Genomic DNA, 24,048 nt, shown 5'->3' with positions numbered 1-24,048 from the left:
ACAGGATACATGCCACAGAAAACGGGGTACAAGCCGACGCGTTTCACACCAAACCTTAGTGCTTAGTCATAGCTCCTCCCCCACACTGAGTCATGGCTCCTCCCCCACGCTGAGTCATAGCTCCTCCCCCACGCTGAGTCATGGCGGCTCCTGAGTCTGCGAGTCTCATTGTAGTTCAGGACATATTGATAGTGGAGACTCCGGTGAGACTCCGGGGGGCCCCCACATACCTGAAGAGGGCCGGCAAACGCGGGGCCCCCACATACCTGAAGAGGGCCGCTAGACGCGGGGCCCCCACATACCTGAAGAGGGCCGGCAGACCCGGGGCCCCCACATACCTGAAGAGGGCCGGCAGACGCGGGGCCCCCACATACCAGAATAGGGCCGGCAGACGCGGGGCCCCCACATACCTGAAGAGGGCTGGCAGACGCGGGGCCCCCACATACCTGAAAAGGGCCGGCAGACCCGGGGCCCCCACATACCTGAAGAGACCGGCAGACGCGGGGCCCCCACATACCTGAAGAGACCGGCAGACGCGGGGCCCCCACATACCTGAAGAGACCGGCAGACGCGGGGCCCCCACATACCTGAAGAGACCGGCAGATGCGGGGCCCCCACATACCTGAAGAGGGCCGGCGGAGAGAGAAGAGGGGGGGTGTCAGTCCCGCGATCAGCACCTCATATAAACTATCATCTCATCGCTGGGATTTGTAGTCTTATATAGGAAATGTTGGGGGGCTCCCCGAGTCTGAGGGGCCCCTCATCTGTAGAGCGTTCTGTGCAGAAACATCCAATGTCTCCCTTCCAGATGCCGATCAGTATTGGGAGGAGGAGGACGAGGAGGACAGCTACTCCTCCGAACCAGAAGTCAGCGATGAGGGCCAAGGACAGGTGAAGAACGACTCCTTTCCTAGAGAACCCCCAAATACCCGAGAACCCCCCCCATCATACCCCAATGTCCTCATCTCCACCTCCTCACCCCCCATCATACCCCAATGCCCTCATCTCCACCTCCTCACCCCCCATCATACCCCAATGTCCTCATCTCCACCTCCTCACCCCCCATCATACCCCAATGTCCTCATCTCCACCTCCTCACCCCCCCATCATACCCCAATGCCCTCATCTCCACCTCCTCACCCCCCATCATACCCCAATGTCCTCATCTCCACCTCCTCACCCCCCATCATACCCCAATGTCCTCATCTCCACCTCCTCACCCCCCATCATACCCCAATGCCCTCATCTCCACCTCCTCACCCCCCATCATACCCCAATGCCCTCATCTCCACCTCCTCACCCCCCATCATACCCCAATGTCCTCATCTCCATCTCCTCACCCCCCCATCATACCCCAATGCCCTCATCTCCACCTCCTCACCCCCCATCATACCCCAATGCCCTCATCTCCACCTCCTCACCCCCCATCATACCCCAATGCCCTCATCTCCACCTCCTCACCTCCCCCATCATACCCCAATGTCCTCATCTCCACCTCCTCACCCCCCATCATACCCCAATGCCCTCATCTCCACCTCCTCACCCCCCATCATACCCCAATGCCCTCATCTCCACCTCCTCACCCCCCATCATACCCCAATGTCCTCATCTCCACCTCCTCACCCCCCATCATACCCCAATGCCCTCATCTCCACCTCCTCACCCCCCATCATACCCCAATGCCCTCATCTCCACCTCCTCACCCCCCCATTATACCCCAATGTCCTCATCTCCACCTCCTCACCCCCATCATACCCCAATGCCCTCATCTCCACCTCCTCACCCCCCATCATACCCCAATGCCCTCATCTCCACCTCCTCACCCCCCATCATACCCCAATGCCCTTATCTCCACCTCCTCACCCCCCCCCCCTCCCCCATCATACCCCAATGCCCTCATCTCCGGAGACTAGTGATGACCTCATCTACCTCCTTTTCTCCAGGATGTGGAGGATGAAGAGGAAGAGATTCAAAGGCCCAAGAAACTCACCAGGAAGTTACTGCGCAGCGCCTCGCTCAGCCGCCAGGTGGGTGTATATTATGGTGTCTGCACCTCGCGCTGGGCGACACGATTGGAGTGTAAAATCAATAATTCTGTCCTCTTTCATTCACAGCCCAATTTTAAACAGAAGTTTGTGTCGTTATTGAAGAGATTCAAAGTGAATGATGATGTGAGTTCTCTGGAGACGACATTCATTTCCTTGTGTATATAATACATCGTCCCCTCCCCCATATCATTCCAATATAACACCCAACCCCCCAAAACATACCTATATACACCATATAACACCCCCTCCCCCATATCATTCCAATATAACACCCAACCCCCCAAAACATACCTATATACACCATATAACACCCCTCCCCCATATCATTCCAATATAACACCCCCTCCCCCATATCATACCTATATACATCATATAACACCCCTCCCCCATATCATACCAATATACACCATATAACACCCCCTCCCCCATATCATACCTGTATACAGTATATAACACCCCCTCCCCCATATCATACCAATATACAGTATATAACACCCCTCCTCCCCCATATCATACCTATATACACCATATAACACCCCCTCCCCCATATCATACCTGTATACAGCATATAACACCCGTAACGGTCAGGGGTTAACGCCGTTTACGATATTCCATTCCACCAACCCAAGACAGCTTATCCGACACTCCACAATCCAGCAAACACGATCCATAAGAATTCCCCAGAATAACGAGACACAAGCTCTGTTCTCTGGTTCAAAACGGTAAACTCAGGCTCTTATACAGTTAGCAACCAAATATGAACAATGACTCAACTCCACCCACAACATTATACAATAGTTCCTAACACATGTTTTAAGATAGACACCTGCTTATACAATACACATTCCTTTAGTCAGACATTCTGACTCCAATTCTAATTAACTACAGCTGGCAAGTCAGACATCTCACAATCCACATCTATCATCAATAGAACTTCACACAATACAGTGTTAATTAGCATCACACAATGAAAAGGTCTTTAGAAACCAGACTAAGGTTAGTTTACATGACAGTAGCAGACTTAATTACCACCTTACCAGTCTGTGTCCCCACATGAATGAATCACTCTATTGACCTGTTGGGTTCAGAATCAACAACCTGTAATTATAGTTCTTTGCAGACATTCTTGAATATATTGTGAATTATCATTACTGTCCCATCTCATGTAATCCAAAATATCAGTTCTCAGTCATCCTATGCCCCTAGTGGACATAGGATGACCCTAGACACAATAGTCATTGGTGAAGCTGAAACAGGAGTACCCCACATCCTTCAAGAGCCTCTGGGTCCCACGGGCCATACCATTACATCTCTCCCCTTTCGGAGACTAACACAGGAGGAGACCCCAGACGGGTTGACTCCGAAGTTAGTCCATAGTTCCATTCCTCCAATGCTGGTATCCATACCGTACCCCAAATAAATTCCTTTAAACAGAGCATTACTCACCCCGCCAACCTCTGCCTCTCTCATACAACCTGCCTGCCGCTGGGGAGAGGCCTGGACTGGCCCTTCTCCCTGGAGTCCTTTCAGCCGCTGGAGAGAAGACAGGGTGACTGGGCTCAGTCCATCATGCTGTTGGGGATCTGGGCCAACTGATCGATAATCCACCCGAGCTGTGGTCTTGACCACAGAGTTGTCCAGTTTGCGGGCGTCTGTGTATTCGTCCGCCAGGCGAGCTGCTTCAGACAAGGAGAAAGGGTTTCTGTCCCGGACCCACTCTCTGACCTCCCGGGACAGTTTGTCAAAGAAGTGCTCCAGCAGGAACACCTGTAGCACCTCTTCCCCGGATTCTGCTTGGCATCCATCGACCCAGTGGGATGCTTTGCGGTGTAGGCGGCATGCCCACTCGGTATATGAGTCTCCAGTCTGCTTGCTCGTCTCTCGGAACCACCTCCGGTATGCCTCCGGTGTGATGGCATATCTGGCCAAAAGTGCTTCTTTTACCAGTCCATAGTTCATAATATCCTTGTCTGGGATGGCCCTGAACGCTTCACTGGCCCGGCCGGACAATTTCCCAGACAAAATGGTAACCCATTCCTCTGTGGGCACCCGGTGTAGGGCACATTGCCGTTCAAAATCAGCAAGGTACCCATCAATCTCCCCTTCAGTTTCAATGAAGTTCTTAAAAGCAGCAAAATGTATCTTTCTCCTTTCAGTTGGTGCTGCTGTGACTTCTGCTGCTGCAGAACCTCTTTGCCGTAGCCAATTTGCGTCCACAGCAGCTATAACCCGGTCTATGATCTCCGGTGGAGGGTTAGGACCATAGTGTGCCAGTCTTAGTTTGACAGCCCGATCAAAGCTTGCCTCCTCCGGGGTCCTGTCCGTTACGCTGGGCCTTTCCGTTAAGTTGGGTCTTTCAGCTCTATCCATTTGGACAAGTTCTGTGATCACGTCCATCTTCTTATGGTTGCTGGCTGGTCTGCCGCGGTTCTCCAGCAGTCCTTGTAGCTGTCCTTTAAGCGATGGAATTATCCCGCTGCTGCCACCACTGTAACGGTCACCACCGTTTAAGACCTTCCATCCCATCCGACAGCTTATCGACACTCCAACCAACAGGACCCGATCCATATCAATTTCCCAGAATCAAGACGAGACACGCAGCTCTGTACTTGTTCCAAATGTAATGATACTTTAATGGTTTTTCTTCTCAGCTTTTTATACAGTACAAGGCATTAATGCAACATGAGATCTCCACCCCCCTAATCACACACTAAGGCTAATTACTAAACTTTCCTTAATTAACAGCATAACAACAAAACACCTTCACACACTGAGTTCCCTAGGCAGACGTTTCGTCTCCGCATACAGCTTGACACCTATTCACACCTCTGAGCATCAACAGGCTGTAGACAGTGTTATCACACATAAACAGTATTTAGCATGCATAATTAGAGTTCTGGGAGCAGACCTGGGTTAACACCTTTACACAAGGACAATGGAATGTCTTCCAGGAGCCCTGACTCAATTAGCATGTCACTAGTCAGGGCTAATCATAGAAATGAGTCATAGAATATTGTTTGCAGGCATTAAGGGATATACTGTAAATCACTGTCCACGCCAAAACAATCCAACATGTGTACCCCATCTCCTGGCTCAATCTGTGCCCAAAAGTGACTCCTGTTACACACCATATAACACCCCTCCCCCTCATATCATACCTATATACACCATATAACACCCTCCCCCCATATCCTACCTATATACACCATATAACACCCCCTCCCCCATATCATACCTATATACACCATATAACACCCCCTCCCCCATATCATACCTATATACACCATATAACACACCCCTCCCCCATATCATACCACATTTACAAACTACCATTCAGGGACACCCCCCTTCCCAAAAATCAGCTTGTGCTGTAACGAATCACAGCACAGTGATTGGACACAAGAGGCGGGATTTATGATTTCTCCAATCACAAGCAGGGGGCGGGGATTGTGCTCCGTATGAACTCTCCCATTCCCCACTAACTTTAGTGTAGTGCCCATACTGAAAGTAAGGGGGCGCTACACACACATTAAAATGCAACTCAATTTATAACTTTTATGAAATGTGTTTTTCTGGATATTTTTGTTGTGATTCTCTCCCTGATATAATAAAACCGACCAATAAAATTATAGAGACCGATCCTTTCTTTCTCACAAAATCAGCAGCCGATCGTATAATATCTATACTTATATACACGTCACCCCGTATATCACATATACAGAGTATATAATGTCTTCCTCTGTGTAGTACAACGCTGATATCCTCATATCGCCCCCATATACCACCTCGCACCCCGCATTCCATCCATCTCTGGGATTGGACAGATCCCTCCTGCTAATTGGCTGTCCACTCGGTGATCTATATTCATGTGAGATTTGGGGTGTTGCGTTGTGTGCGTCCCTCATGCGAGGATTGGGGGCGGAGCCTCCCCCGGGCTTTACGTTTCGTCTTTCTGTCCTGCAGCCGATGGACGCGGAGCGGACGAGCCGGGAACAAGAGGAGGACGAGGAGCTGGGACTTCTCTACGACAGTCTGGACGAGTGTAATAACAGCGAGAGCGGCTTCGACATCGAGGACAACGACAGCGTCATGAGCACCCCGAAACCAACACTAAGGTGAGCACCCCATAACCAACACTGAGGTAACCCCCCCAAAACCAACACTGAGGTGAGCACCGCAAAACCAGCACTAAGGTGAGCACCCCAAAACCAACACTGAGGTGAGCACCCCAAAACCAACACTGAGGTGAGCACCCCAAAACCAACACTGAGGTGAGCACCCCAAAACCAACACTAAGGTGAGCACCCCAAAACCAACACTAAGGTGAGCACCCCAAAACCAACACTAAGGTGAGCACCCCAAAACCAACACTGAGGTGAGCACCCCAAAACCAACACTAAGGTGAGCACCCCAAAACCAACACTGAGGTGAGCACCCCAAAACCAACACTAAGGTGAGCACCCCAAAACCAACACTGAGGTGAGCTCCCAAAACCAACACTAAGGTGAGCACCCCAAAACCAACACTGAGGTGAGCTCCCAAACATTACAGAAGTGGTAAAAAATTTGACATCAAACCCCATCAGTCTGGATCCCCATAGACACAGACCCCCCAAATCTGAAATAAAGGTGTGTAGGAACCCCCATAGTGAGCATCCCTCCATAGTGATCCCTCCATAGTGAATATAGTGACCCGTTCCCATCAGAGGATGGAGGAGAAGCGCCCCCGAGCCTTACATACAGGAAGTGACATCAGAGGATGGAGGAAAAGCGCCTCCGAGCCTCACATACAGGAAGTGACATCAGAGGATGGAGGAAAAGCGCCTCGGAGCCTCACATACAGGAAGTGACATCAGAGGATGGAGGAAAAGCGCCTCCCCCCCAGCCTCATATACAGGAAGTGACATCAGAGGTTGTGTGATCACTTGTTTTGGTGGGGGAGGGTAATGCAGCCCATCAGTCTCTCTATAGAGATTCCACGTCTGTAATGATCGTCCCATGTATGGTGTTCTTCCCACAATCTTCTCATCTTTCAGGAGATATTTTGAAGGCGTCTCCAATTCCGGCTCGCAGACCGAAATCAGTCAGAAGGGAACAGACAAGATCTCCAGTGCGGTGAGTACAGAGCCCCACCCCCCAGAATACAGCTCCACCCCTTCCCATACCAACATCCAACCAGTTCTCAGCCATGTCCCCACCAATGTTCCATGTGACCACCGATCTCAGCCAGTCTCGAGTCATATAACATACACACGTTTATTGTACGGGACGCAGAGGTTGGGTACGGGACGCGGAGGTTGGGTACGGAGGTTGGGTACGGGACGCGGAGGTTGGGTACGGGACGCGGAGGTTGGGTACGGGATGCGGAGGTTGGGTACGGGACGCGAAGGTTGGGTATGGGATGCGGAGGTTGGGTACGGGATACCGAGGTTGGGTACGAGACGCCGAGGTTGGGTATGGGACGCCGAGGTTGGGTACGGAGGTTGGGTACGGGACGCAGAGGTTGGGTACGAGATGCCGAGGTTGGGTACGGGATACCGAGGTTGGGTACGAGACGCCGAGGTTGGGTACGGGACACCGAGGTTGGGTACGGAGGTTGGGTACGGGACGCGGAGGTTGGGTACGGGACGCCGAGGTTGGGCACGGGATACCGAGGTTGGGTACGAGACGCCGAGGTTGGGTACGGGACGCCGAGGTTGGGTACGGGACGCAGAGGTTGGGTACGGGACGCGGAGGTTGGGTACGGGACGCCGAGGTTGGGTACGGAGGTTGGGTACGGGACGCCGATGTTGGGTACGGAGGTTGGGTACGGGACGCGGAGGTTGGGTACGGGACGCGGAGGTTGGGTACGAGACGCCGAGGTTGGGTACGGGGGACCGAGGGTGGGTACGGAGGTTGGGTACGGGACGCAGAGGTTGGGTACGGGACGCGGAGGTTGGGTACGGGACGCCGAGGTTGGGTACGGGATACCGAGGTTGGGTACGAGACGCCGAGGTTGGGTACGGGACGCCGAGGTTGGGTACGGGACGCAGAGGTTGGGTACGGGACGCCGAGGTTGGGTACGGGACGCCGAGGTTGGGTACGGAGGTTGGGTACGGGACGCCGATGTTGGGTACGGAGGTTGGGTACGGGACGCGGAGGTTGGGTACGGGATGCGGAGGTTGGGTACGGGACGCCGAGGTTGGGTACGGGACGCTGAAGTTGGGTCCTGGACGGGTGTTATACAGAACCAGTATTTGGGTTGTGGTCCCCTTAAGGGAGTAGTGAGAGTGTTCAGGGCGTGAGAGATTTCCGGCAATAGAGAAGATCGCAGTCCTCTCTGTCTTAATAAGAGAGTTGTTTGGGGCCCGGAATTTCGGAGGCTCTGAAGTGCCCGAGGGCCCCATGCCACTAGGGGGCCCCATCAGGGTTGCCAGCCTCAGTAAAAACCAGGGATCAGTATGTAAAAAATCTGTGTTTTTTACATCTGTCCCTGAATTGTCCCTTCCCGACATCCTTTGGTCTAAAAATTCCAAGATTATAGGCTGTTCCGCCTCTCCAGTACCTTCTCAGTGTGTGTGTATTCAGTGTGGCCCCATAATCTATTTCCTGGGGGCCCCATAATCTCCTACTGCCCCGGGGGCCCCATAATCTCCTACTGCCCGGGGGTCCCATAATCAGCCTATTGCCCAGGGGCCCCTAATCACCTACTGCTCCGGGGGACCCCATAAATCTCCTACTGCCCGAGGTCCCATAATCTCCTATTGCCCAGGGGCCCATAATCTCCTACTGCCGCGGGGGTCCCATAATGCTCCTATTGCCCAGGGGCCCCATAATCTCCTACTGCCCGGGGGCCCCATAATCTCCTACTGCCCCGAGGTAGGTCCCATAATCATCCTATTGCCCAGGGGCCCCATAATCTCCTACTGCCCGGGAGGTCCCATAATCTCCTACTGCCCGGGGGCCCCATAATCTCCTACTGCCCGAGGGTCCCATAATCTTCTATTGCCCAGGGGCCCCATAATCTCCTATTGCCCAGGGGCCCCATAATCTCCTATTGCCCGAGGGTCCCATAATCTCCTATTGCCCAGGGGCCCCATAATCTCCTACTGCCCGGGGGTCCCATAATCTCCTATTGCCCAGGGGCCCCATAATCTCCTACTGCCCGGGGGCCCCATAATCGTCTAGTTCCGAAGACAAGCCGACCGTTTTCTATGTTTCCTGAGTGAAGCTTTATTTTTGGTTTATTTACAAATAAAAGCCTTTTTGTTTCAAGTTCAAACAGTTTCTGCCCTTCATCCCGCGGAGCTCTTATCCCCAAACTTTATATATAGATATACGGGGCCTGGAACCAAATACTTGTGGAAGGCTGACTGCAGGTCAGTCTGAATTTGTAGGAGGAGTCGGGAGGTATTTAAACCCGCCCTCTATCCTCCTTTCTGGGCGACGGTTCTCTTGTGTGACACCTCCCGATGTTACAAATCACTTCCTGTGACATCACCTTCCAGGGGGATGTGTGGCTTGCTGCGGAACTTACCTGTTCGCTAATCATTGCGGACATAGGTATCGGGGGGGTGTCCTGGTGTGCGGGTGAGGGGCCGCCCGCTTCTGATGGCTGTGTAACATGTCCGGGTGTCTGCCGTAAGTCGCCAGGTTAGAGACTTTCATTTGCTCCACGCTTCCCCTGCGGTGGCCGGCATGGGTGGTCAGGCAGAGAGAGAACACTGGGGTAGAGGTAGTAAGATGGGAGTGAGTTGTTTGCTGGAGCATGGGGGCGTGTCTACAGGTGGGTGTTGCATAGCGGGCATATCGGGACATTGGGGCAGCTTTGTTCCATTAGTGGTATGAGGTCTCTGTGTCTGGAGGGGAAAGGGTTTGTTTGGGGGTGTTCCTGCATGGTGGGGAGGTGTGTGCAGTGTGTGTCCCTCTCGGGGGTACAGCAAGTATAGATGAGAGAGTCCGTCGCTTCCATATATTAGGTACTGGCAGTTATCGGACTCACCCTTGTCAATCAGCTTTCTCATTCTATCTCCCCGGTCTCGGGATTCTGGTTGAAGTGTGTATGTGATCCGTATTCCAGTTTTGTGAGCTCAGTGAGTGTATTCAGTCAGAGACTGTAATGCTACTTCAATTCATGCGATTACGTTTCTCATGGTTTTATAGTATTCATGTTCTCATGCGATTACGTTTCTCATGGTTTTATAGTATTCATGTTCTCATGCAATTGCATCTCTCATTCGATATGTTTCTCATGGTTTTTTAGTATTCATGTTCTCATGTTGATTACGTTTCTCAGGCGATTGCGTTTCTCATGGGTATTCATGTTTTGTATTCATGTTCTCATGCGGATTACGTTTCTCATGGTTTTATAGTATTCATGTGTCTCATGCCGATTACGTTTTCTCATGGTTTTAGTAGTATTCATGTTCTCATGCGATTACGTTTCTCAAGGTTTTATAGTATTCTTGTTTCTCATGCGATTACGTTTCTCATGGTATTCATGTTTCTCATGCGATTACGTTTCTCATGGTATTCATGTTTCTCATGCGATTACGTTTCTCATGGTTTTATAGTATTCATGTTCTCATGCAATTGCATCTCTCATTCGATTACGTTTCTCATGGTTTTTTAGTATTCATGTTCTCATGCGATTACGATTCTCAGGCGATTGCGTTTCTCATGGTATTCATGTTTTGTATTCATGTTCTCATGCGATTGCGTTTCTCATGTTCTCATGCGAGTCATGTTCTCATGCGATTTACGTTTCTCATGGTTTTATAGTATTCATGTTCTCATGCGATTTACGTTTCTCATGGTTTTATAGTATTCATGTTCTCATGCGAGTCATGTTCTCATGCAATTTACGTTTCTCATGGTTTTATAGTATTCATGTTCTCATGCAATTACGTTTCTCATGCGATTGCGTTTCTCATGTTCTCATGCAAGTCATGTTCTCATGCGATTACGTTTCTTATGGTATTCATGTTTTGTATTACGTTTCTCATGGGTTGTATAGTATTCATGTTCTCGTACGATTACGTTTCTCATGGTTTTTATAGTATTCATGTTCTCATGCGATTACGTTTTCTCATGGGGTTTTTATAGTATTCATGTTCTCGTACGATTACCTTTCTCATGGTTTTATAGTATTCATGTTCTCATGCGATACGTTTCTCATGTTTTTATAGTATTCATGTTCTCATGCGATTAGGTTTCTCATGGTATTCATGTTTTGTATTCATGTTTCTCCATGCGATTACGTTTCTCATGTTTTTTTATGCTATTCATGTTTCTCATGCGATTACGTTTCTCATGTTTTTTTAGTATTCATGTTCTCTAGCGATTACGTTTCTCATGCGATTGCGCTTTCTCATGGTATTCATGTTTTGTATTCATGTTCTCATGCGATTGCGTTTCTCATGTTCTCATGCGAGTCAAGGTTTTATAGTATTCATGTTCTCATGCGATTACGTTTCTCAGGCGATTACGGTTCTCATGTTCTCATGCAAGTCATGTTCGACCCGGTCAGCAAGGAAGATGTATTACTGTATTGTCCAGCGGAGATTATCCTTGTATCCAGAAACGTCCGTGGAACTAAGTAAACCAGCTGTTCCGGGAAGCAAGGGGGGGAGATACAAACTAAGAGGGGACAAGAACTGGAACTGGTAAGAGCTGTGACAGCCCATTACACATGCAGTTCCTACTCCCCCCACCCGCGGCCACTGCATTTAAAGCTTTTGTAGAAAGTGAGGAGGAAATAGATGGATATTTGGAGGACTTTGAGGAGGCAGGCTCACTACATCAGGTACCACCAGACCAATGGGTCCACTATTTTGTCTGGGAAATTGTCGGGCAAAGCCAATGAAGCCTTTCGGGCTCTTGCTCCAGAGGATATTTACAATATCAGCAAGTTAGTGCTCTTCGGAGGTGAAGGGTTCTCCAGTTGGGTGAATTGCTCTTCGGGAGGTGAAGGGTTCTCCCAGTTGGGTGAAGGGTTCTCCAGTTGGGTGAAGGGTTCTCCAGTTGGGTGAAGTGCTCTTCGGAGGTGAAGGGTTCTCCAGTTGGGTGAAGTGCTCTTCAGAGGTGAAGGGTTCTCCAGTTGGGGGAAGGGCTCGTGGGAGGTGAAGGGTTCTTCAGTTGTGTGAAGTGCTCTTCGGAGGTGAAGGGTTCTCCAGTTGTGTGAAGTGCTCTTCGGAGGTGAAGGGTTCTTCAGTTGTGTGAAATGCTCTTCGGAGGTGAAGGGTTCTCCAGTTGGATGAAGGGTTCTCCAGTTGGGGGAAGTGCTCCTAGGAGGTGAAGGGTTCTCCAGTTGGGTGAAGGGTTCTCCAGTTGGGGGAAGTGCTCTTTGGAGGTGAAGGGTTCTCCAGTTGGGTGAAGGGTTCTTCAGTTGGGTGAAGTGTTCTCCGGAGGTGAAGGGCTCTTTAGTTGTGTGAAGTGCTCTTCGGAGGTGAAGGGTTTCTCAGTTGGGTGAGTGGTTGGCACCTCCTATATATGGAATATTTGGGGGTTTTTCTGACTCCCTCCTGCCTGTACTATGGAAGCCTGACAATGTTTTGGTGGAAATCATCACTGATTATCATTTGTACACGAATGAAGAGAGCCATCTTCTTCTATCCTTAAATTGTCCATCTCCACCTCAGCCAGTGGGGGGGGGGGGGGTGATGGGTTAACTTCACTCCGAAACAGACGAACACCCACCCCCAGGAGGTGAACCCCGAAATCTGTGGAGATAAATTTGATTTTCTTTTTTTTTTCCAGTGTGGACAGAGAATGACCAGAAACTGGTCCACACCCAATCCGAGGACACCGACGCCGGGGACTGGGCTGATGTGAGTTTTCCTCCTCCATGTGATGATGGAACTGCTACAGCATATCAGTTTATGGCAGAAAACCTACCGACAGTGTTGTGTGGGGGGAGGACAGTGTTGTGTGGGGGGGCAGTGTTGTGTGGGGGGGGGACAGTGTTGTGTGGGGGGGGGACAGTGTTGTGTGGGGGGACAGTGTTGTGTGGGGGGGGGCAGTGTTGGTGTGGGGGGGGGGACAGTTGTTGTGGAGGGGGACAGTGTTGTGTGTGGGGGGGGGGCAGTGTTGTGTGGGGGAGGACAGTGTGGTGTGGGGGGGGACAGTGTTGTGTGGGGGGGGGCAGTGTTGTGTGTGGGGACAGTGTTGTGTGGGTGGGGGACAGTGTTGTGTGGGGGGGGACAGTGTTGGTGTGTGGGGACGGGGACAGTGTCCGTGTGGGGGGGGACAGTGTCGTGTGGGGGGGGGCAGGTGTTGTGTGGGGACGGGGGGGGACAGTGTTGTGTGTGGGGGGGGGACAGTGTTGTGTGGGGGGGGGGGGGAGACAGTGTTGTGTGGGGGGGGGACAGTGTTGTGTGGGGGGGGACGAGTGTTGTGGGCCCATGAAGAGTCGGTGTATCCATTCCTTCTTCTTAGGAAGTCAGTGAGCCGGGTACCGGCAGTATCCCTGTTACCAGATCTGGGCTCCTGGGAGGCCCATCGAGCGAATGCCACATCATGGGGATGATTTCCAGAACAGAATCCCAAATTATTATGTCTCCCAGGTAAGACCTTTCTTTCCAATACATCACTCCTGAAACCGTACGGCTCACACCATGGTGGCTACATGATTTATGCCAGACACAGTGCCAGTAATGGTGATATGTGATGGGTGTGATGTTGGTAATGGTGATATGTGATGGTATGGTGCTGGTAAAGGTGGTATGTGATGGGATGTGGTGCCGGTAAAGGTGGTATTTATGGGATGTGGTGCCGGGAAAGGTGATATTTATGGGATGTGGTGCCGGGAAAGGTAATATTTATGGGACGTGGTCCCGGTAAAGGTGATATTTATGGGATGTGGTGCCGGGAAAGGTGATATTTATGGGATGTGGTGCTGGTAAAGGTGGTATGTGATGGGATGTGGTGCCGGGAAAGGTGGTATTTATGGGATGTGGTGCCGGGAAAGGTGATATTTATGGGATGTGGTGCCGGGAAAGGTGGTATTTATGGGATGTGGTGCCGGGAAAGGTGATATTTATGGGATGTGGTGCCGGGAAAGGTGATATTTATGGGATGTGGTGCCGGGAAAGGTGATATTTATGGGATGTGGTGCCGGGAAAGGTGATATTTATGGGATGTGGTGCCGGGAAAGGTGATATTTATGGGACGTGGTGCCGGGAAAGGTGATATTTATGGGATGTGGTGCCGGGAAAGGTGGTATTTATGGGATGTGGTGCCGGGAAAGGTGATATTTATGGGATGTGGTGCCGGGAAAGGTGATATTTATGGAATGTGGTGCCGGGAAAGGTGGTATTTATGGGATGTGGTGCCGGGAAAGGTGATATTTATGGGACGTGGTGCCGGGAAAGGTGATATTTCTGGGATGTGGTGCCGGGAAAGGTGATATTTCTGGGATGTGGTGCCGGGAAAGGTGATATTTATGGGATTTGGTGCTAGGAAAGGTAAAGCGGTTGATATCTGTAGCCTTCTCTTATCTCAGACAGGAGAATAAATTGTCTCGGGGGCCTCGCAGTGTTTCTATGAAAGATCGGCAGAATTCTCGAGGTGATCGGGGGAGCAGCCTGGAAGGTGAATTTTCTCCGGACTCGCGGCTCTGCAGTCAGGTGGGTACATGAGATGTGAACAATCCCGGGTGTAATATAGAGCCATAGACACGCTGAAGCCCGGTGTTGTGTGGCCCCGGGTGGGAGATGATGGCTCCTCCACCATCGGTGTTCCTGGATGGACCATATTCCTGGAGACAGTCGGTATCTGTGGTTAGTGATGGATCTTTGCCGGGAATTGGGGGTGTTGTGCTCCTCACCCCTGTGTGGTCTCTCCTCTAGGTGCCCCGAAAATCTGTATTTGATGAACTGAATGAGATTCTTGGAGCAGAGCAGCAGCTTCCGGACTCCATCATCCTCGTCAACACTACAGACTGGCATGGACAGGTGAGGGATGATGGGTAGGAGTACGGTCAGGGGTGTGGGGGAGGGGCATGGACAAGTGAGGGATGATGGGTAGGAGTACGGTCAGGGGTGTGGGGGAGGGGCATGGACAAGTGAGGGATGATGGGTAGGAGTACGGTCAGGGGTGTGGGGGAGGGGCATGGACAAGTGAGGGATGATGGGTAGGAGTACGGTCAGGGGTGTGGGGGAGGGGCATGGACAGGTGAGGGATGATGGGTAGGAGTACGGTCAGGGGTGTGGGGGAGGGGCATGGACAAGTGAGGGATGATGGGTAGGAGTACGGTCAGGGGTGTGGGGGGGGGGCATGGACAAGTGAGGGATGATGGGTAGGAGTACGGTCAGGGGTGTGGGGGAGGGGCATGGATAGATGAGGGATGATGGGTAGGAGTACGGTCAGGGGTGTGGGGGAGGGGCATGGATAGATGAGGGATGATGGGTAGGAGTACGGTCAGGGGTGTGGGGGAGGGGCATGGACAAGTGAGGGATGATGGGTAGGAGTACGGTCAGGGGTGTGGGGGAGGGGCATGGACAAGTGAGGGATGATGGGTAGGAGTACAGTCAGGGGTGTGGGGGAGGGGTATGGACAAGTGAGGGATGATGGGTAGGAGTACGGTCAGGGGTGTGGGGGAGGGGCATGGATAGGTGAGGGATGATGGGTAGGAGTACGGTCAGGGGTGTGGGGGAGGGGCATGGACAGGTGAGGGATGATGGGTAGCAGTACGGTCAGTGGTGTGGGGGAGGGGTATGGACAAGTGAGGGATGATGGGTAGGAGTACGGTCAGGGGTGTGGGGGAGGGGCATGGATAGGTGAGGGATGATGGGTAGGAGTACGGTCAGGGGTGTGGGGGAGGGGCATGGATAGGTGAGGGATGATGGGTAGGAGTGACTTTGCACATTAATATGAGAATTTATTTTTTAGTATGTCCGAGAACAATTATCGGGGAAAATCCAAACCGTCTCCACCTGTTCCTCTGCCGATGTCCAGGCGGCTTTCTGTGGTATCATTACTCGTATCCAGAGATAGTGAGTACACCCCACACTGGGAGTATATCCGGGGATAGTGAGTACACCCCACACTGGGAGTATATCCGGAGATAGTGAGTACACCCCACACTGGGAGTATATCCGGGGATAGTGAGTACACCCCACACTGGGAGTATATCCGGAGATAGTGAGTACACCCCACACTGGGAGTATATCCGGGGATAGTGAGTACACCCCACACTGGGAGTATATCCGGGGATAGTGAGTACACCCCACACTGGGAGTATATCCGGAGATAGTGAGTACACCCCACACTGGGAGTATATCCGGAGATAGTGGGTACACCCCACACTGGGAGTATATCTGGAGATAGTGAGTACACCCCACACTGGGAGTATATCCGGAGATAGTGAGTACACCCCACACTGGGAGTATATCCGGAGATAGTGAGTACACCCCACACTGGGAGTATATCCGGAGATAGTGAGTACACCCCACACTGGGAGTATATCCGGAGATAGTGAGTACACCCCACACTGGGAGTATATCCGGAGATAGTGAGTACACCCCACACTGGAGTATATCCGGAGATAGTGAGTACCACCCCCACACTGGGAGTATATCCGGAGATAGTGAGTAGCAACCCCAGCACTGGGATGTATATCCGGAGATAGTGAGTACACCCCACACTGGGAGTATATCCGGAGATAGTGAGTACACCCCACACTGGGAGTATATCCGGAGATAGTGAGTACACCCCACACTGGAGTATATCCGAGATAGTGAGTAAACCCCACACTGGAGTATATCCGGAGATAGTGAGTAAACCCCACACTGGGAGTATATCCGGAGATAGAGAGTACAGCCCCACACGTGGGAGTATATCCGGAGATAGTGAGTACAAACACCCCACACTGGGAGTATATCCGGAGATAGTGAGTACACACCCACACTGGAGTATAATCCCGGAGATAGTGAGTACACCCCGACACTGGGAGTATATCTCGGAGATAGTGGAGTACACCCCACACTGGGAGTATATCCAGAGATAGTGAGTACACCCGCACACTGGGAGTATATCCGGAGATAGTGAGTACACCCCACACTGGGAGTATATCCATAGATAGTGAGTACACTGTGTCAGGAGATCGGTGGAGAGATGCTCCGCCATGAATCTCTTTATTCCTCTAATCCTCTAATTTGTGTACGGTCTGTGTGCGGTCTGTGTAATTTGCGTACGGTCTGTGTGCGGTCTGTGTGCGGTCTGTGTGCGGTCTGTGTGCGGTCTGTGTACGGTCTGTGTACGGTCTGTGTGCGGTCTGTGTGCGGTCTGTGTACGGTCTGTGTGCGGTCTGTGTGCGGTCTGTGTGCGGTCTGTGTGCGGTCTGTGTGCGGTCTGTGTAAGGTCTGTGTAAGGTCTGTGTAAGGTCTGTGTATGGTCTGTGTAATTTGTGTGCGGTCTGTGTGTGGTCTGTGTGCGGTCTGTGTGCGGTCTGTGTACGGTCTGTGTACGGTCTGTGTGCGGTCTGTGTGCGGTCTGTGTACGGTCTGTGTACGGTCTGTGTGCGGTTGAGCGGATCGGCTCGCCCACGGCTCAAAGTTCAGCGGAATTCATCAGAGGTTGTGTATGGGCGGCTTTGTTCTGTTTCTAGCACTTGAAGAGCTGGTTGTGGATCTGATGTATGCAGGGAATTGTCTTCGCTTACTGTAGGTTGTAGTTCTCCTGTAATATTCCTTTTGTACACATCACTGCCCTCGTTTTGTACCCGGGAAGATTTGGATGTGGCAATATGGAAGTTCCACAGCTTGGAAGACGTTCCTCCAGATTGTCCCGCCAGAGCTGATATCCCTCCTGTAGAGCGGGAGATGGCCGGACGGTCCTGATATACGTAGTTTGGTTCTCTGTTCCTGTCTGACAAGGTTGGGTGGGAGGAGTCAGGTTGTAGTCGGGTGCTGGTCATAGTGGAGCTCCATCATGGGAGGAGCCTGAGCTGCTCATCTCCTGCTTGGAGGACTCCTGTGTGGCATTTTATGAGTCAGACTGATGATCTTGGCTTTATTAAAGCTCCGACATTCCAATGAGGGGGGCCTTGAGCCTTATCTGACTCTCCGGGACTTTTCCTTTTCTCAGGGGCTCAATGACAGGAGATACTGAAGTGTCTCTTAGAGGTTCTCTGCTGTTCTAGGCTACAAGCGGAAGATAATTTGCCCTGAAAGCCTTGCAGACACCTCTTCCCATGAAGTGAGGATATTTTATGTGGAAAGGAAAGTCCTGCATCTTGGAAGGGCGGGTTCTCCATGTAGGGAGGGGGCCCCAACCTGACCGAACCACCTGAGCACCATTACAAGAGCACCCCCAGGAGGACCCCAACCTGACCGAACAATCACCTCCAGTAGCCCATTCCATCCCTTCTTCAGACCTTATGGGAATGGTCCCCATCAGCAACCTCACCCAGCATAGGTTTCCTTTTCCGAAGACGTTCCCATCTTGAGATCGGGAGAAGAGTCCAGAGAGCTTCAGCCTTTTATCTCCTTTGCAATGGTGACCGCACATGGAGAATAGAGAAGAGCGGAGATGAGAGCTGAGCTGAGGAGCATCCGATAAAATATGGGGTTTTAACTACTGACAAAGATGTGAGAAGTCCCAACAGTCCTGCACCTCCCCCTCCTTCCTTCCTTCCTTCCTTCGTGAGAGGAAGCTTCCAGAAGCTAGATCCGAAAATATTTCACTGCTTCCCATAACCAACCAGCCCCAGGGTAACTATTTATCCTGAGCCCTCTGCTTAAGATCCCACATACTGGCAGGTGCAGGGATTGCACCAACTCACTATAAGTGGTGCACCCCACTCACTACTCTATTGACTACCAAGGCCCCTACACTCCAAAGATAAAGAACTGCGGCTCCAGGTGTATGTATCAAGCCTAGATGGAACCTCTCAGAGTGCCAGCCCGGGCCCGCCTCTGTGCCCTGGCCGCCTTCATGCCAGACCCACCTTCCGTGGTAAAGAAAAAGGTACTGATTGTCCTTTTATTGATCACCAACAGAGTCACATAGACGTGTTTCACACGTTCATCCTGTGCTTAATCATGTGTGAAACGCGGTTCATCCTGTGCTTAATCATGTGTGAAATGCGTCTACGTGACTCTTTGTTGGTGTCCTCGGTGTTATCACGGTGATCAATGAAAGGCAATCGGTACCTCTGGATGTACAGACGTTTTTTCTTTGTTTCTTCAAGGCCCCTACACTGCCCACTCCTCACTACAGGGTTTCCATCCCAAACTATGGCCATATCTGAGGGCCAGTATACCGGCCACCTCTGTACCCCCTCCCCCCACCCTACATGAGGAACCGCAAAGCAGTATATGGAAGCTATGTAATGAAGGAGTAATATCAGTATAGGAGATGAGAGGAGTGATATTATAGGAGAGGAGAGGAGAGAGGAGTGATATTATAGGAGAGGAGAGGAGAGAGGAGTGATATTATAGGAGAGGAGAGGAGAGAGGAGTGATATTATAGGAGAGGAGATGAGAGAGGAGTGATATTATAGGAGAGGAGAGGAGAGAGGAGTGATATTATAGGAGAGGAGAGGAGAGAGTAGTGATATTACAGGAGAGGAGAGGGAGAGAGGAGTGATATTATAGGAGAGGAGAGGAGAGAGGAGTGATATTATAGGAGAGGAGAGGAGAGAGGAGTGATATTATAGGAGAGGAGAGGAGAGAGGAGTGATATTATAGGAGAGGAGAGAGAGAGGAGTGATATTATAGGAGAGGAGATGAGAGAGGAGTGATATTATAGGAGAGGAGATGAGAGAGGAGTGATATTATAGGAGAGGAGAGGAGTGATGATATAGGAGAGGAGTAATGGATGACTTGGAATCTTTAATGATGGGAGGTGAGGAGTATTTGGGTCAGTTTTTCTTGTGTCAGTAATCGATCGGGGAGTATTGGTGTGTTATTGATGAGTAAGGATAAATGATCGATGGAAGATTGATTTGATGGACACGGTGAAGAAGATATGAGTTTGGTTCGGCTGGATGAGATTTTGTTTCAGATTTTGATGATCAATCAATTATTGGTTATTGATTGGAGGGCACACAGAGCAGCAGAGGATTCAGTCCTTCCACCATAGATAGGAGAATGATGTGGGGGCGGGGGTGATGATGTGGGGGGGGGCGGGGTGATGATGTGGGGGGGGGCGGGGTGATGATGTGGGGTGGGTGGGGAGTGATTGCTGAGCCCCGGCGCTGTCACCGGATCAGTAATATCTTCTCTTCTCTCCCCTCCAGCTGTAATTGTAATTCTCAGATGCCGCCGGTGGTGAAGGTCCTGGTTGCCGTGATCAGAGTTATCTCAGCGTTATTCTTCGCTTCTTTGTGGAGCAGCTGGCTGGAAGACTTCGGATGGCTGAACTATCTGCGTTTCCTCATCTTACCTCTGGGTGAGAGCGACCAACAAGACCAACGCACCAACCCCCCGTGTACACGGGGAATCATATATAACATTACATCCTTCTTGTAGATGAGGGGATTATACACCCATCTCTCTTCTCACCCCCCCATCCATCTTCTCACCTCCACCTGTCTGTCCTTTCACCTCCCCCCATCTATCTTCTCACCTCCCCCCATCCATCTTCTCACCTCCCCCCATCCTTCCTCTCACCTCCACCTGTCTGTCCTTTCACCTCCCCCCATCCATCTTCTGACCTCCCCCCATCCATCTTCTCACCTCCCCCCATCCTTCCTCTCACCTCCCCCCCATCCTTCCTCTCACCTCCACCTGTCTGTCCTTTCACCTCCCCCCATCCATCTTCTCACCTCCCCCCATCCATCTTCTCACCTCCACCTGTCTGTCCTTTCACCTCCCCCCATCCATCTTCTCACCTCCCCCCATCCATCTTCTCACCTCCCCCATCCTTCCTCTCACCTCCCCCCATCCTTCCTCTCACCTCCACCTGTCTGTCCTTTCACCCCCCCCCCCATCCATCTTCTCACCTCCCCCCCATCCATCTTCTCACCTCCACCTGTCTGTCCTTTCACCCCCCCCCATCCATCTTCTCACCTCCCCCCATCCTTCCTCTCACCTCCACCTGTCTGTCCTTTTCCCCCCCCCCCCCATCCATATTCTCACCTCCCCCCATCCATCTTCTCACCTCCCCCCCCCCCATCCATCTTCTCACCTCCATCTTCTCACCTCCCCCATCCATTTTCTCACCTCCCCCCCCCCATCCATCTTCTCACCTCCCCCCCCATCCATATTCTCACCTCCACCTGTCACCTGGTGTCCTGCTCATCCATGCACTACATATGGATATGATATTTGTACAGGAAACCCACAATATCTTCTTACTGTGTGATAACGTTTGTACTTTTTCTATGGGTTGGCCTATATATAAAGCCTACTTGGTGTGCTGACTTCTATTTCTTACAGCCCCTATGTACTGGCAGGATGGGCCCAATACATGGAGATGGACCTTCATTTGGGGTAGTTGTGGGATTTCTCAGCCCCTATGTACTGGCAGGATGGGCCCAATACATGGAGATGGACCTTCATTTGGGGTAGTTGTGGGATTTCTCAGCCCCCTATGTACTGGCAGGATGGGCCCAATACATGGAGATGGACCTTCATTTGGGGTAGTTGTGGGATTTCTCAGCCCCCTATGTACTGGCAGGATGGGCCCAATACATGGAGATGGACCTTCATTTGGGGTAGTTGTGGGATTTCTCAGCCGTTATGTACTGCAGGATGGGCCCAATACATGGAGATGGACCTTCATAGGGGTTAGTTGTGGGATTTCTCAGCCCCTATGTACTGGCAGGATGGGCCCAATACATGGAGATGGGTCTTCCTTTGGGGTAGTTGTGGGATTTCTCAGCCCCTATGTACTGGCAGGATGGGCCCAATACATGGAGATGGACCTTCATTTGGGGTAGTTGTTGGGATTTCTCAGCCCCTATGTACTGGCAGGATGGGCCTGTAATGGCTACCCACTGGTAGTGAGGGGTATCGGGCCGTTGGAGACGTCCTTTTTGCTGACAAGTTATGATATGCAGGTACCGCCGGTATATCCCATCGAACGCCCTTCCAAGAAACGAGACGGGCTACGTTTGAAGGGTCAAGCAGACTGACTTTATTTGGCATATTTCACCTGCTTATATCTGCTTACAACTGTTACAAGAACAATGACAGTTTCCGCCCCCCCCCCCCTTCACCCAGTAGGGGGCTTCAACACAGACCCCCTGAAACAATGACATCTCCTTGAATTAATCACTTGACCAGTCTCTAGACGCTTCGGCACCGCAAACCACTTAACATTCACTGGCCAGGCACATTCCTTTCTCAATAGAATTCAATTAACCTTTAAAACAATTATACATTCACACATAACAGCCTCCGTATTCTGAAGGGATTAACTAAACAAAGGAGAGTCAATTAGCTATGCAAAGGGACTATTAGCATTCAGCAGTGAAGGGTCCCTTGCATGATTAACCCTTTGAGCTCAGAATACAATGTGGTAAATCCAACTGTAACAAGTCCTGCAGTTATTATCGATGTCCAGGCAGAATAGTCCATGATCCGTTACACTGCCCCCCTTTTGTGGAACACTCCGGCAGACCCGGATTGATCCTTTTCGGATCAACTTGGGGATGTCCGGTCTGCTGTTAGGGTAAAAGTTCCGTTTGCCTGGACAGTCCGTCGGCCTTCCCATTGGCTTACCAGGTCGGTAGCTGATGGTGACGGTGAATAATAGAATTCAGTTGTGGAACAGTCACTTGCTTTGCTCTCTCAATGGCTCCCAAAACCTGTTGCTGATGCTCTTGGGGACAGATACGGCACCACCTGGATGCAAATCCCATTTAATCTTTTGACAATTTCCGTCTGTTTGTGCATTTCAATGTTCAAGCCACGGGACATCTCATAATACATGACATAGTGTCGTTGCATCTCTGATTTCTCACTGGCCAACTTGTCACATTCCCATTTTAGACTGTGATATTGTGCCGGATCTACAGTACATGTCGGGGAAGGTAGTCTTACCCGGTTCTCAGCAGCAAGCGGGTTGATTCCAGCAACGCGGGTGGTCACGGGACAAGCAGTAGCAGGTGGAGGTAAATAAGCTGAAGTCAGAGGGCCAATGTTGTTGCCCAGCACAACCTCGGCAGATAGGTTGTCCATGATACCAACTGTGGTCTTTCCTGACCCGGCTCCCCAGTCTAAGTGCACCCGGGCGGTGGGTACGCGAAATACAGCACCCCCTGCGACCCGGACGGCAACTGTGTGAGTGGACACGTTCTCTGGCTTTACCAGATGTTTTTGAATCAGAGTGATAGTAGTCCCGGAATCTTTTAGGCCTTGTGCTACTTGTCCATTCACCCGTACCTCCTGACGGTGATGCTGACGGTTATCTGGAGAGGCCGCTTGTATTGGGTCTGCCTCATACCAAATTCCCAGACATTCCTCAGGGCCCCCCTCGGTCTCCAGGCAGTGGGCCGCAGAGGGACGTGACCTCTGTGTTGGGTGTTGTGCATCTCCAGTTGTTATTTGTAGCTCTCAAAGGGCAATAACGAGCAATATGTCCCGTGTCGCTGCAGTGATGGCACGTCACCCTAGACGAATCCCGGGGGTAGTTGCTAGGCCCCTGATGACGTGGTGGGACTGGAGCCCGAAACTCTGGGCGTGGGGTGACGGTTGGAGTACGCGGTTCTACCTTTCTGAGCCAGCCGTGTAGTACCCTGGCTTACTTTCCTTGTCTCCGCGTACTCATCTGCTAACCGAGCCGCCTCGTTTTAAGTTAGCGGGACGGCGATCTCGTACCCAGTCTTGTATGTCTGCGGCCAGGTCTTGGAAGAAATGTTCCATTAGGAACAGCTGCAATACTTCCTCCCCGGTGTTGGCCTTGCACCCTTGGACCCAAAGGGATGCCACCCTTTGTAACTGGTTGGCCCATTCCATGTGGGAGTTCACAACCATCTTCTTGGACTCCCGGAAGCGCCGGCGGTAGGCTTCAGGCGTTACGGCATATCGGGTTAGCAGCGCCTTTTTAACTTGCTGGTATTGTAAAATATCCTC

General features: G+C 51.4%; 1 protein-coding gene across 1 annotated transcript in view; it reads left to right on the top strand.

The window, feature by feature from the left end:
* LOC120935803 (phosphofurin acidic cluster sorting protein 2-like) overlaps positions 1–24,048 on the top strand; it is a 133,183-nt gene that overhangs the window by 68,400 nt on the left and 40,735 nt on the right. The window contains 13 exon segments of the mRNA XM_040347865.1: positions 809–891; positions 1,944–2,027; positions 2,115–2,171; positions 6,012–6,163; positions 7,084–8,279; positions 12,785–12,855; positions 13,463–13,590; positions 14,529–14,652; positions 14,875–14,979; positions 15,917–16,020; positions 20,268–20,314; positions 20,317–20,377; positions 20,379–20,419. Coding sequence (XP_040203799.1) covers positions 809–891; positions 1,944–2,027; positions 2,115–2,171; positions 6,012–6,163; positions 7,084–8,279; positions 12,785–12,855; positions 13,463–13,590; positions 14,529–14,652; positions 14,875–14,979; positions 15,917–16,020; positions 20,268–20,314; positions 20,317–20,377; positions 20,379–20,419 — 2,253 coding nt within the window.

The sequence above is a fragment of the Rana temporaria genome, chromosome 4 (assembly GCF_905171775.1).
Source record: "Rana temporaria chromosome 4, aRanTem1.1, whole genome shotgun sequence".
In the NCBI taxonomy this organism is placed as follows: Eukaryota; Metazoa; Chordata; class Amphibia; order Anura; family Ranidae; genus Rana; species Rana temporaria.
Note: the sequence above shows the minus strand (reverse complement) of the source record. Positions and strands in the feature narration are given on the sequence as shown.